The 14,746-nt window shown below is 36.6% G+C and overlaps 1 protein-coding gene across 1 annotated transcript in view; it reads left to right on the top strand.

The window, feature by feature from the left end:
• LOC123507197 overlaps window positions 1–14,746 on the top strand; it is a 336,550-nt gene that overhangs the window by 9,786 nt on the left and 312,018 nt on the right. Inside the window, exon 2 of the mRNA XM_045259927.1 lies at window positions 13,193–13,250. Within this exon, the coding sequence (XP_045115862.1) occupies window positions 13,193–13,250 (58 nt within the window). The remainder of the gene's footprint in view (window positions 1–13,192; window positions 13,251–14,746) is intronic.

Below are 14,746 nucleotides of genomic sequence, written 5' to 3'. Positions count from 1 at the left end.
AATTGCTGAGCTGACATGATGTCCATGACATTTTTAGAGTGTTGATCATGTACGTCATCAATTCTAAGATTGAAATCTCCACAAATATAGATATTATCATTTGTATCATGAAAATGTTCGAGGTAGGTAGTGAATTCCTCAATAAAAGCAACACTAATGGTCTGTGGAGGTCTGTATACAACAACTAAAATATGTTTATGGTTGCCGTTAACCAGAAAACTAGCTGTCAATGATTCAAACGTATTAAATGTGTGAGAAGCATGTAATTTTATCTGTGAAAATTCATTACTTATAAATATACCAATCCATCTCCTGTTTGCTCTGGGAACATGTAGAAAGGTGTGAGTGCTTGGTGTCATTTCATGTATTTTGGCCTCATCGTTAACATTCAACCATGTTTCAGCAATAGCAAGAACGTCAAAAGATTTCTCCACAATTAATTCTCTCAACTCAATCTTATTACCAACAGATTGAATATTTACAAAACCATATTTAAGAATGTCTTGTCTCCTAGTATCCATGATCAGTTATGTTTCTTACTCTCGCCATTTCTGCATCAAGTGATTTACACTGCCTACTGTTTACTACATGGTTCACATCATCCCTGGAGTGTCTCATACAATTAATACACTCTCACTAGTATTTACTGTATAATCTTTGGTAAGGTGATTATCAGAACATTTAGCACAACTGGCAACATCTCCATTACTCTTAAATTTGCAGTTGCTCTCTGAGTGTCCATATCTTTGACTGTAGTAGCAGTTAAATACGTGATACCTGTCACACACAGTATATCTAGCCCACTTTAGACACACAACATCACCGTGTTTATATATCAGCCCTCTAACATCAGGTGTACATCTCAATATGTAATGTACAGTGTTACCATTGGCAGGCTTATCAAATATAAGCTTAATTTTATCATGCACATTGTCTACACTGTGAAGATAAACATTTTTTAGCAACCAAAAATTCAACAATATCTTCCTTACTCTCCTCTTTAGAAACATTACAGATCATTCTTAGTGAAATTAATTTCCAAATTCTTTAATCCATTGCTGATCTTGTTCGGGTCTGGGCTCAGACTCACTAGCAAAATTCATGACAGCATTACCACCACTTGTAAACTTGGTATCCACTACTGGCACATCCTTCAGAACCTTAACAAGTTCAGCTTTCCTGCTAGCTACATTATTATTCTTATCAGTAGACTTTACAACCAACAGATTTTTCTCCTTTGTGACAGTAGCATAGGACCTAGCATCATTTACATTCTCCTTAACAATGTGATTAGCATGTAGGTTAACCATGGTACTTATTATCTCATCTTTCATATCAAGTAGCACATTTCTCTTAGTTCCAGCCACTGGTGCAGGAGTAGCACCAATATAATTTTCTCTTGAGTCCTCTCCCCACACACTAGCATGCATGTTAACAACAGTGTTGATGATCTCATCTTTCACTTCAGACAGCTTCTGGTTCAGATTTTCTGTACTAGTAACAATTTTGGTTATGCAGTCATCAAGATCAGTGTTATGACAACCCTTTTCTAGTTTACTTTCCAAGTCTCGATTCCTTTGTTTTAGCATTTCATTCTCTCTGTTTAGCCTTTCTGCCTGTTTACCTAACTCATCAACTAGCTTATCATGCTCCTAGTAGACATGTAACACTTTTCTCCTACATGGACGACACATCCAATCCACCTTGTCCAGATCCTTATCTCGCACATCTTGTAAGTATACACACACCTTGTGATACCAGCTGGGACACAGATCACAGACCCACTCTGGGAAAAATTCCTTTTTCCACAGTGTTCACAGATGGTAGGACCAAGATCACCTACACTAATCTGTGTTCTTGATAGTTACCGAGACCGCTGTACTGCTCTTTCGAGATGTTACCATCAATATATATATATATATATATATATATATATATATATATATATATATATATATATATATATATATATATATATATATATATATATATATATACATACACACACACACACACACACCTTGGTGTGGTGGAGAGTGGAGTTCCACAGGGATCAGTGTTGGCACCAGTAATGTTTGCGGTCTACATAAATGACATGGTGGATGGGGTGTCCAGTTATGTGAGTCTATTTGCAGACGATGCAAAATTGTTAAGAAAAGTGAGATGTGACAAAGATTGCGAACTACTCCAGGAAGACTTGGACAGAATATGGAAATGGAGCTGTACATGGCAAATGGAGTTCAACACAACAAAATGCAAGAAATTAGAGTTTGGCAAGAGTGAAAGAAGAATCAGGAGTATGTACAAGATAGGAAATGAAGACATAAAACCAGTCATGAAGAAAAAGACCTTGGGGTGACAATTACCAATGACCTATCGCCAGAGAGACATATAAACAAAATAATTGGAGAAGTATTGAACTTATTGAGGAACATAAGAGTGGCGTTCGTATATTTAGATGAAGAAATGATGAAGAAAATAATTACTGCAATGATAAGACCAAGGCTTGAATATGCAACAATACAGTGGGCTCCGAACTTAAAGAAACACATAGGAAACTAGAGAAAGTACAGAGGGCTGCAACAAAAATGGTGCCTGACTTAAGAGATTTGACTTATGAAGACAAACTGAACAGAATGCAACTTCCGACCCTGGAAAACAGAAGAGAAAGGGAGACCTGATAGCAATATACAGAGTGATGATTGGCATGGAAAAAATGGATAGGAAGATCTGTGTATGTGGAATGAAAGAATGTCGAGAGGGCATGGGAAAAAACTAAAAATGGCCACTTATAGGAGAGATGTGAAAAAATATAGCTTCCCTCATAGAAGGGTGGAAGCATGGAATAGTTTAGACGTGGAAGTGGTCAACAAGGAATATTCATGATTTTAAGAAAAAGCTGGACATTAGTAGATATGGAGACGGGACAGTATGAGCATAGCTCCTTTCCCGTATGTTACAATTAGGTAAATACAATTAGGTAAATAACACACACACACACACACACACACACACATATATATATATATATATATATATATATATATATATATATATATATATATATATATATATATATATATATATATATATATATATATATATATATTATATATATATATATATATATATATATATATATATATATATATATATATATATATATATATATATATATATATATACAGGCAACCCCTGTTTAACGAAGGGTTACGTTGCGAACCGATTATAACAAGTTTAACCCTGGTGTGTGTGTGTGTGTGTGTGTGTGTGTGTGTATTTACCTAGTTGTAGTTTTACAGGGCCTGGGCTTTATGCTCGTGTGGCCCCGTCTCCATATCTACACCTATCCAATCTTACTTTAAAAGTATGCACACTCGTTGCAGACACTACTTCTTCATTTAAACTGTTTCACGTCTCAATACATCTTTGCGGAAACTATATTTTTAACATCTCTCAGACATCTTCCTTTTCTCAGCTTTTTACTATGCGATCTTGTGCTTCGGATGTCATATTCTTCTCTCAGGATCAGTTTCTCATTATCCACTTGGTCCATTCCGTTGATCAATTTATGAACTTGTATCAGGTCTCTCTCTCTTCTTTGTTCCTTTGTTCCTTTAGTCTCTCCTCATATGTCATCCCTTCAAATTCTGGAATCATCCTTGTAGCCATTTTTTGTAGTCTCTCCAATTTCCTTATGTGTTTCTTTTTATGAGGGGTCCACACTACTCCTGCATATTCCAATTTGGGTCTTATTATAGTACTTATCAATTTCATCATTTCTTTGTCCATGTAGTGAAATGCTATTCCAATATTCCTTAGCAAATTATATGTTTCTCTAAAATTTTATCAATATGGCTTACTGGTTGATTGTTTTCTTCCATCGTCACTCCTAAGTTCTTTTCCTTTTAACTTTCTCCAGTTCTACTCCATCTCCCATCTTATAGATTCCCACAGGTCGTCTTTCACTCTTTCCCATTTCCATGACATGGCTTTTGTTCACATTGAATTCCATTTCCCACTTTTACTCCATTCCCAGATCTTAATTAGGTCTTCTTGCAGTATTTCACAATCCTCTTTTTGCTTTATAACTCTGCACAGTTTCGTATCATCTGCAAACAAATTTATGTAGCTGTTCACTCCTTCTGGCATGTCGTTAATATAAATGAGGAAAAGTATTGGTGCCAATACTGACCCCTGTGGCACTACGCTTTCTACTGTTCTCCACTTGGACTTCATATCTTTAACTACTGTCCTTATTTCTCTCACACTAAAAATAATCTTCTATCCATCTCAATGTGCTTCCTTTTAAGCCACCCTTCTCCTCTAACTTCCATAGTAATCTTGCATGTGGCACTTTGTCAAACGCCTTTTTTAAATCCAAATAAATACAGTCAACCCATCCCTCTCTCTCTTGTACTCTATCAACTATTCTAGAATAGAAACTCAATGAATTAGTTACACACGACCGTCTTTTCTAAAACCAAATTGGCTATTTGATATCAATTTGTTGTCTTCAAGGAACTCAATCCATTGTTTCTTTATTATTCTTTCACACATCTTGCATATTACACTAGTTAGTGATACCAGTCTGTAATTTAAAGGTTCTTCCTTCCTTCTGCTCTTGTATATGGGAACCACCTCAGCTCTTTTCCATTCTACTGGTACTGTTCCATTTTCTATTGAGCATTTTATGATGTTGTATATAGGACTTGCTAGTTCTTCCCTACATTCTTTCAGTATTTTGCCTGCCTGAGACTTCATCTGGTCCCATTGCCTTCTCTTCATCCAGTTCCTTCATTAACTCTTTTATTTCAAGCTTGGTTACTTTAATCTCTTTCATATAGATTGTCTCTCCATTACCCTGTGGCCTCTCAAATTTGGATTCCTTAGTAAAACCTCCTGGAATTTATTATTTAATAGTTCTGCCATACTTTTGGGTCTTCCACCATCCCGTTCTCTCCTTTTAACCTTTCTATTGTTTCTTTTGCCAAATTTTTCCATTTATGAATCTATAGAACAATTTTGGTTGCTCCTTACATTTTTCGACAATGTCCTTTTCGAAGTTCTTTTCCTCTTCCTTCCTCACCTTAACATATTCATTTCTCACTGCCTTGAAGTTTTCCTTATTTGCTGGATTTCTATTTCTCCTCCACCTTTTCCATGCTCCATCTCTTTTCTCCTTTGCCCTAGCACACCTTGCATTAAACCAATCTTTCTTTCCTTCTTCTTGAGGTCTATATTTTGGGACATATTCCCTGACTCCTGTTTTGTATATTTCCAAAAATAAGTTATATTTCTCTTGCATCATCTCTGAGTTTTCCATCTCCTCCCAGTTTACGTTTTTAAAATAGTTCTTGAGATTCTCAATATCAGCCTTTCTGTAATTTAATCGGTCTCCTTTGTATGAATCGTCTCTATCTTCCTTTCCCTCTTCTATATCTATTTCTAATATTACATGGTCACTCTTTCCCAATGGGCACTTATATCTTATATCATCATTCATTTGTATACCCCTTGTAAAAACTAGGTCCAATCTTGCCGGCTCGTCGTTTCCTCTGAATCTTGTGCATTCCTTTACTCTCTGGTCCATCATATTGTCTATCATTAGGTTCAAGAATCTTTCTCCCCAGGCTTCTTCCCCCATACCACTTTCATAATTTTCCCAGTCCACTTCTTTACAGTTGAAATCTCCTACTAATATAACTTTTTTCCTTTAACAATTGTCGTTAGACTCCTTATTGTGTCATCTATCATGTCTTTATATTCTTGATTGATCCATGAATTTGTTTTTTGGTGGCACATATGTTACAATGATTGTTAACTCTTTTTTATTAATATGCATCTTAACATACAATACTTCTGCTTTTCCTTCCCACATTCCACTTGGTTTATCACTATCTCCTTCCTTAACATAATCATGACTCCTCCTCCTCCTTTACCCACTCTGTCTCTTCTCCATACATTATACCTATTATCCAAATCTATTATGATTGCCTCATTTAGTTTTGTTTCAGCCAGGCATACAATATCTGGATTTTCTTTATTTATGTAATCTCTTAATTCTAGTTTACTTCATAAAACCCCGTCTATGTTCGTATACATCATTTTTAGTCTTTTGCCTTTATAATTTTTAGTTAAACTTGTTCCATTTTTCTCTTCCTTCACGGTTATATACCATTTCCTTATCCTGTCTCCTAGAATTCTCCAAAAATGCCTTCTTTTCTTCTTCTGACCTTTCATTATTCTTTTCCTTACTGCTGCTGCCAGTTCATTGTATCTCTTCCTTTCTTCCTCATTTCTATTTTTCTTTATATAGATACCCTTGCAGCCTTCTGTTTCTCTAAGTTTTGTTGTTCTATATAATATTTCTTCTGTTGCTGCTTGTGATTTTAGTAGTATTTTAATTGGTCTCGTCTTTCCTTCTTGATATGGTCTCATTCTGTTTATTTCTTCTACTTCCTCTTCCAAGTTCTGCCTATCTTCATTTCTTCTTTTTCTCTTTTTTAGATTCTTCAGTAGGTCTTTGACTGATTTCATTTCTTTTTCTTCTTTTCTTTAAGTTGGAATCACCTCCTGAAAATAGCCTTATTTTGGACTCTATGCTTGTTTTTTCTTTTATTCCAAATACGACTGCACTCTTCTTTTTTTTTGCAATTTCTCTAACTAGATTTTCTTTTGTCTTGAGGACTCCTATCATTTTGTTTGTCATATTTTCTTCTTTTTCTTTAAGTTGTTCTTGAATCACCTCCTGAAAATCAGCCTTATCTTTCTTATCTTGGACTCTCCATGCTTGTACTTCTTTTTTAATCACGTTCTTTACTCTTTCCTCTTCCTTGTTTACTAGATTTCAGCTTCTCTTTTCTTTCTCGGCTTTACTGAGTCCTTCTTCCATCTGCTTTTTGTTGTTAGCTACTTCCTTTTTTAGTTCTTCGTTTTCCGCTTTTAGCCTAGCTTCGTTTTCTTCCACTTTTTTTATCCTTTCTCTCAGTTTTATAAACTTTTTTTCCTGTTCTTCATTCACTTTCATTTCCATATTCTCCTTTATCAATTTATCTAGTTTATATTCAATATTTAACACTCTCTTTAGTAGTGAAGTATTCGTCGTATCGAAGCCTTCAAATACACGCTCACCCTCACCAGCATAGTCATCATCAGCTTTCATTCCTTCTCTATTCTCATGTTTGTATTCTGATGGAATCTCTTTTTCACTCATCATTCCTTAATAATTGATTGCATGAAAAAAAATGAGTCCACACTACCTGCCCATGCCACTGTAAAAACTGTACAACAGGTATGTAGTGAAGATCAGCTGATTGTCGGAACGGCGCCAGTGCGTCCTTCCTCCACCGTGTCTCTCGTGTGTGTGTGTGTGTATTCACCTATAGTCCGTTCATCCAAAGAATCCTGGCCGAAACTGCTAGTTCGGTTGGCAGCCCTGCCCACCCCTGCCACCACTAAACCTTCCCGACACTTAAATTTCCTTCAAGTACATTTATTTTTCTTCAAGCTATAAACTTGTATATCTATTGAGTTAAGTGAAAAAAACAAATGTACTTGAAAAAAATTTAAGTGTCGGAAGATTTAGTGGCGGCGAGGGTGGGCAGGGCTGCCAACCGAACTAGCAGTTTCGGCCTGGATTCTTTGGATGAACGGACTATAGTTGTATTCACCTAGTTGTAATTTTACAGGGCCTGGGTATCATACTCGTGTGGCCCTGTCTCCATATCTACACACATCCAACTTTCCTTTAAAACTATGCACACTCCTCGCTGACACCACCTCCTCACTCAAACTATTCCACACCTCCACACATCTCTGTGGGAAACTATATTTCTTCACATCCTTCAAGCATATTCCCTTGGCTATCCTTTTATTATGCGATCTCGTAGTTCTATTTAAATTTTCCTCTCAACATCATTTGTTCATTATCCACTTCATCCAAACCGTTCAACAGTTTATAAACCTGTATTAAATCTTCTCTTTCTCTTCTTTGTTCCAAGGTAAGCAAATTCATTTCTTTTAATCTCTCCTCATAGGTCATTTCTGCCAATTCCGGTACCATTTTTGTTACCATTCTCTGCAATCTCTCCAATTTCCTTATATGCTTTTTTTTATAAGGGGACCAAACCACCTCAGCATATTCCAATCTTGGTCTAATTACCGTACTAATTAATTTCTTCATCATATCTTTATCCATATAATGAAAGGCTAATCCAATATTTCTAATCAAATTATATGTTTCTTGAAACATCTTGTCAAATATGAGCCTCAAACTGTCCATGGTCTTGTATTATCACTCCCAAATCTTTTTCCTTTTCTACCTTTTTCAACACTACTCCTTCACCCATCTTGTATGACCCTCTTGGCCGTCTTCCACTCTTCCCCATCTCCATTACATGACTTTTGCTCAGATTAAATTCCATCTCCCACCTCTTGCTCCACTCCCAAATCCTATCCAGATCTGCCTGTAAAATTTCACAATCTTCTTCACTCTTCACATACCTACACAACTTCGCATCATCCGCAAACAAATTAATATAACTGTTTACTCCCTCTGGCATATCATTAATATAGACAAGGAAAAGTATTGGTGCCAGCACTGAACCTTGTGGGACTCCACTCTCCACCACCAACCAGTCCGACTTTGCATCCCTTATTACCGTTCTTATCTTCCTCCATCTCAAGTAGTTTTCCATCCACTTTAACACTTTTCCCTTCAGTCCTCCATAAATCTCTAATTTCCATAGCAGTCTCATGTGCGGTACCTTGTCAAAGCTTTTTAAATCCAAATATACACAGTCCATCCATCCTCTCTCTCTTGTATTTTGTCAACCACTCTTGAATAAAAGCTCAGTAGATTTGTTACACATGACCTCCCTTTCCTGAAGCCAAATTGATGATCCGATAATAACTTATGATCCTCCAGGAACCGTATCCAATATTTCTTTATCACCCTCTCACAAATCTTACCGACCACACTTGTTAAAGACACAGGTCTATAGTTAAGAGGCTCTTCTTTACTGCCTCCCTTATAAATGGGCACCACTTCATCTCTTTTCCACTCTACCGGTACTTCCCCGGTTTCTAATGAGCACCTTACAATATCATATAATGGATATATCAATTCTTCTCTACATTCCTTCAATAATTTGCCTGATGTCTCATCGCTTTATCTTCTTTAAGTTCCTCCAACATTTTATATAACTCCTTTTTAGGTTTCTTAATGTCATCCATGTACACATTTCCTTCTACATTCTGAGGCTTTACAAACATTGTTTCTTTAGTAAATACTTGTTGAAACCAATTATTTAGCAATTCCGCGATATTCTTAGGGTCATCTACTATCCCTTGCTCTTTTTTTAATCTTTCAATGGACTCTCTCTTTTTAAGTTTACCATTTATGAACCTGTAAAACAATTTTGGATGTTCCTTACTCTTGTCTACAATATCTTTTTTCAAATTTTCTTTCTTCCTCCCTCCTTACCCTCACATACTCATTTCTCGCTACTCTATAATTCTCCTTATTTAGTATATTCCTGCTCTTTTTCCATCTTTTCCAAGCCACATCTCTCTTTTCCTTAGCCTTAACACAAGTTGCATTAAACCAATCCTTTCTTCCTTCCTCTCTCGGTTTATACTTTGGTACAAATTTCATAACTCCTTCTTTATAATATTTCATAAAAATCTCATATTTTTTTTGCACTTCTCTGCTTTGTAACATCTCCCAATCTAATGTTCTGAAATAGTTTTTCAAATTTTCTGTGTCCATCTTTCTATAATTCAATCTACCATTCCTGTATGTCTCATCTCTCCTTCGCTGTGTTATTGCCATCTGCATTTCCATAACCACATGATCACTCTTCCCCAATGGACATTTATATTGTATATCCCCACATAGGTACACTTCTCGTGTTGACACCAAATCCAGTCTAACCGGTTCATCATCTCCTCTATATCTAGTATTTTCTTTCACCCTCTGTTCCATCATATTTTCCATCATTAGATTAAGGAATCTCTCTCCCCATGCTTCCTCTCCAACACCACTTACTAGATTTTCCCAATCCACTTCTTTACAATTAAAATCTCCTACTAGTATCACCTTTCTTTTTTCAGTTAATACACTTTCCAAACTCTGCAAAGTATCCTTGATCATATTGTCGTATTCCCTTAATGTCCAAGAATTTGTTTTAGGAGGTACATAGGTCACCATGATTATTAGTTCTTTTCCATCACTTTTTAACCTTATGCTTATCACTTCTGTGTTGTTCTTCCCATACCAAACCTTATCCACATTTTTCTCCTTCGTCATAATCATAACTCCTCCTCCACTTTTACCCTCTCTATCCTTTCTCCATATATTATATTTATTATCCAAATTTACCTTTGTATTTTCATGTAATTTTGTCTCAGTCAAACACACTATATCAGGCTTCTCCACCATCATATAGTCTTGCAATTCCAATCTACTTGACAGTATCCCATCTATATTAGTATACATTACGGTCCACCCACTGCTCTCTCTAGGGGTTCCTACGCATTCCTTTTTTCCACATACCATTTTCTGACTCTCTCTCCTATAACTCTCCAAAAAAACTTTTCTTTTTCCTCTTCAGACCGTTCATCATTTTTCCTTCTCGCCTCTTCCAACAATTCCTTATATCTTTTCCTCTCTTCCTCATTTCTATTCTTCCTTACGTACACCTCTTTACAACCTTCTACCTCTCTTAATTTTGGATGTTCTATATAAAATGTCCTCCACAGATTGTAGTGACTTCGGTACTACTTTAATCGGTCTCCTTACTCCCTCCTTATACGGACCCAGTCTCTGGATCTCTTCCACTTCTTGTAGGTCTTTTTTTTCCTCATCATTTAGATTTTTGAACAGATCTCTTACTGCTTTTAATTCTTCTTTAATTCTCTTAGGCTTATTATGTTATATTTTGTTCTTTCATCCCAAATATTAACACACTTCTTTTCTGCTATTTCTCTTATCAATGTTTCCTTATTCTTCATAACATTAACCAGTTCCTTAGACCTTTCTTTTTTGTCTTCATTCAACTGATCTTTAATTATTTCTTGTAAACCAACCATATCAGCTTCCCTTGACTCAGTCCATTGTGTTTTCTTAATTTCCCACTCCCTTTCAAACCTTTCACTTTGCTCACTGATCATTTCCTTAAAGTCATCTTTCTCCTTTACAACTTTCTCCATTTTCTCCTCCAACCATCTCTTGTATTTTTCAACCTCCACTCTCAAGTGTGCATTTTCATTCACCAATCGTTTTACTTTTTCCTCCAGTCTCTTGACTCTTACCTTCAAAGCCTTGCGGAATTCTCTATCCTGCTCCTCCTCACTCCTCTGAACTTTTAATTCCTTCACCAACTCCTCAAATTTCTTCTCTAGCATAACCAATCTTCCTTGCATTGTTGCTCCTGTTGAAGATGGACTCATGTTTTGTATGGCCACTTTTGGTTTTGCTCCCTGGGCCTCATCGGCATATTTTGAATTTGGTAACTTATTCCTTGTTGTATTGGCTTTTAGGTTAATTCAATATTTTTTGGGGGGATTCTTTGTACATATATGGTTCTATGCATTGTCCTTTGTCGGGTATCTGGGTCATTTGACCAGTCTCGTAGGGAGATTTGTGATGCTTCTCTCACTCCTCTGGTTTTGTCCCTCTGTCATGGGTTACAAGTGCTGCACCCTCCCCAGGATATGGTCTCCGCCTTGTAAGTTTTGGGTTTGTAAGGGTGTGTTTCTTGGGGAGTGAAAGTTGTTCTTAGGGGTGAGGTCACCCTCCTTCCAGTACCTGGGATTCAGTTCTTAAGCAATAATTAATAATTATGGGTAATAGTATGTGTGATAACAAATAGGATTTTTTTTTATGTAAAATCAATTATCTATATACTTACCCATAATTATTAATTATAATTGAGTTTCCCTTCCTCCCTCCCCTCTATGACCTTTTAGGGTAGAGGCGAATGAGGGAATCAGCCTGATGGCTGATACCTGGAAATAAAAAACAGGCTGGGTGTCTTCTCAAATAAAATGAGAAAGGGCACCTCATGTATTTCTTTCATTTCTTTTTCTTGAGCTGTTAGATATGGTCTAAGTTTACTATGAGAATGGGGGTTTAAGCAATAATTAATACTCATGCATAAGTATGTAGATAAAATGGATTTTACATTTAAAAAATCCTATTTTCATGCTAACTGCTCTTCTGATATTGCTAACTGCATGCTTCCCCTTCTTCTGTGGCCTCACTGCACAAGGCTTTCTTCTTCCTCTCACCCCTATTCTGACCAACTCTCAAATGCAAGAGTTAACCAGTACCTTTAATCATTCATACTTTTCTCTGGTAAACTCTGGAACTCCCTGCCTGTTTCTGTATTTCCATGTTCCTACAACTTAAATATTTTTTAAGAGGAAGGTTTCCAAAACTTTTATCCCTGACTTTTGGCTAACTCTATTTGAACTTCATGGGGAAAAGAAAAAAAATTAAGTTGAAATCGAAATAGAAATTGTGTTATTCAATAGAAGCTCGCATTGATCGAGAGTTGTCTGTACTTTTATGTCCATGTGCATTACACTGTTTGAACTATGTTCAAGTATTTGATCAATGACAGGCTTTGCCTTATATATTTTGTGTTTGCATATGTAAAATCTTTCGAGAACTACAAAAACTTAAGCTAAAATTTGGGTCAATTCACAACAAATTGTAATTTAGTTTTTTAATACCAATATCATCAAAAACTAAGGTTAGGCTTGTTTTCAAGTCATTCTCTAACACAGAGAACTTGAAGCCAAATGCAGGGATGGGCCGCAAGCTGCAGAAAAGCATGTACTACAACACTATCAGCCACACTGAAAATGTTAATTCTGCATATCTATAATGTAAATACATATCACTCTGAGACATTTTTGCTTGTTAAACAGCCATTTCCAATCTTTAAACTAGGTACAAATGGCAAAATCTGTTCCTTTAATGCTCTTTCATGCTTATGAAGATTTCATACATTACTTTTGAAATAATGTTAATTGTCCCATATTGTAGTGAAAGGGTTAAATAACTATTGTTGTTCATTTTAGCTATTCCTTTATTTTGTATTACTACTGTCATTTTTATTTTAGGCATTTTGCATCTATTATTGAATGTTAGAAATACTAATACAAGGAATATGTGTTGCAGTGTGACTCATCACATCAGAGACCAGTGAAGAAGCTGAAGAAACCATACAACTTAAGTGGTAAGTTGTATACAAGATGAAATTGAAAATAAACTGAGATATGCGAAAGTGCTTTTTGTGGCGGTAACTTTTGTTGCTATAACTGATTTGAAAATGAAACATGTGTTACAATGGAATGCTGTGCATGGGCTAGCTTTGTGGGTGCATGAACCAACATTCACTGCTGACTCATTTTCTAAGTAATGTGATGTGATACTTTTTGTGGCTTACTGATAGGATGCTTATATATATATATATATATATATATATATATATATATATATATATATATATATATATATATATATATATATATATATATATATATATATATTACGGTTTTAACGTACGCCACCCCCGGCTGCGGTTAGCTGCTACAGCTCACTAGACTGTTATTCTGGCAAAATCTCCAACTTTGTTACGATCAGTACAGTGGGGATTATAACACACTCCACAGAGTCCCCACTACTATAACTCACAGCCGCCGTAACCCTCAGGTTCTTTCAAGGTCGCCAACAGTGTGTAATTTCCCCCACTGTAAGGGAATCTCCTCAGCAACTCCTTCTCCTCCTGTACCCAACCAAGTAGAATTTATAAATGGTAGATGTTATGTGTAACAGGGCGAGGCCTTAACCCCTTCCTTACCGCAGCCACCCCCCGATATAAACAAAGCGTTCCCCTCCAATACCGCAGCCCCCTGCCTGTGTGCGCACGTGCCTCACGGCCAGATCTACACATTATATTTCTTTCTAACTCAGTGTTATGTACTTTTTTCTAAACATATTTTTGTCATTTTATTAATAAAAGAAAACGTAAACAATCATAAATTGTGCACTAATCATAAATTCAGCAGCACACACTCTGCACCTGGTGAGGGTGGCCCTGAGGCAGTCATAACTAGGCTGCTCCCCCTCACTTGCCGAGAGGGTTTCAACACTGCTGTCACTATCACTCTCCTATTTCTTTTTCAGGATCATAGTCTGAATCATATTCATCTGGAAAGTCTTCCAGTATATCCTCACTATCTGTCTCATAATTATGATAATCCTCATCGCTGCTACACGAAGCAGACGCCATTATCTCTAACTAGAGGCAATAGAACAGTTTCACCACGGCCGATACTAGAGAACTGATGTTCTTGAGGGGACTGTGGGAATGATATATGTCAAAGAATAGTGATTGGCTTTATAGTTTATGCATGAAAAATTAACTCCGATATTGATTGGCTAGTGGGGGGGATGGTTTTGTTATGCTGGGGTGGCTAAAAATAACACCTCCAGTGTTTGTTTGTTTATAGTGAACCACGTGGAGCATGAAAAAGGCAAAATCCGCACTCAGGCCACGGTTATACACGGAAATGTATTGGTGTGGTACGCACGTACCATGGCGGCATCTTGCGGTACCACGAGGTCACTTTTGCGCGTGGTACGCACGTACCACAAAACAGTCTTGCGGTATGGAAGGGGTTAATACCCCCTATAGAAACCGCCCACAAGGACAATTCCACCCACTTCTCT

This window comes from Portunus trituberculatus, chromosome 1 (assembly GCF_017591435.1).
Source record: "Portunus trituberculatus isolate SZX2019 chromosome 1, ASM1759143v1, whole genome shotgun sequence".
NCBI classification, from domain to species: Eukaryota; Metazoa; Arthropoda; class Malacostraca; order Decapoda; family Portunidae; genus Portunus; species Portunus trituberculatus.
Note: the sequence above shows the minus strand (reverse complement) of the source record. Positions and strands in the feature narration are given on the sequence as shown.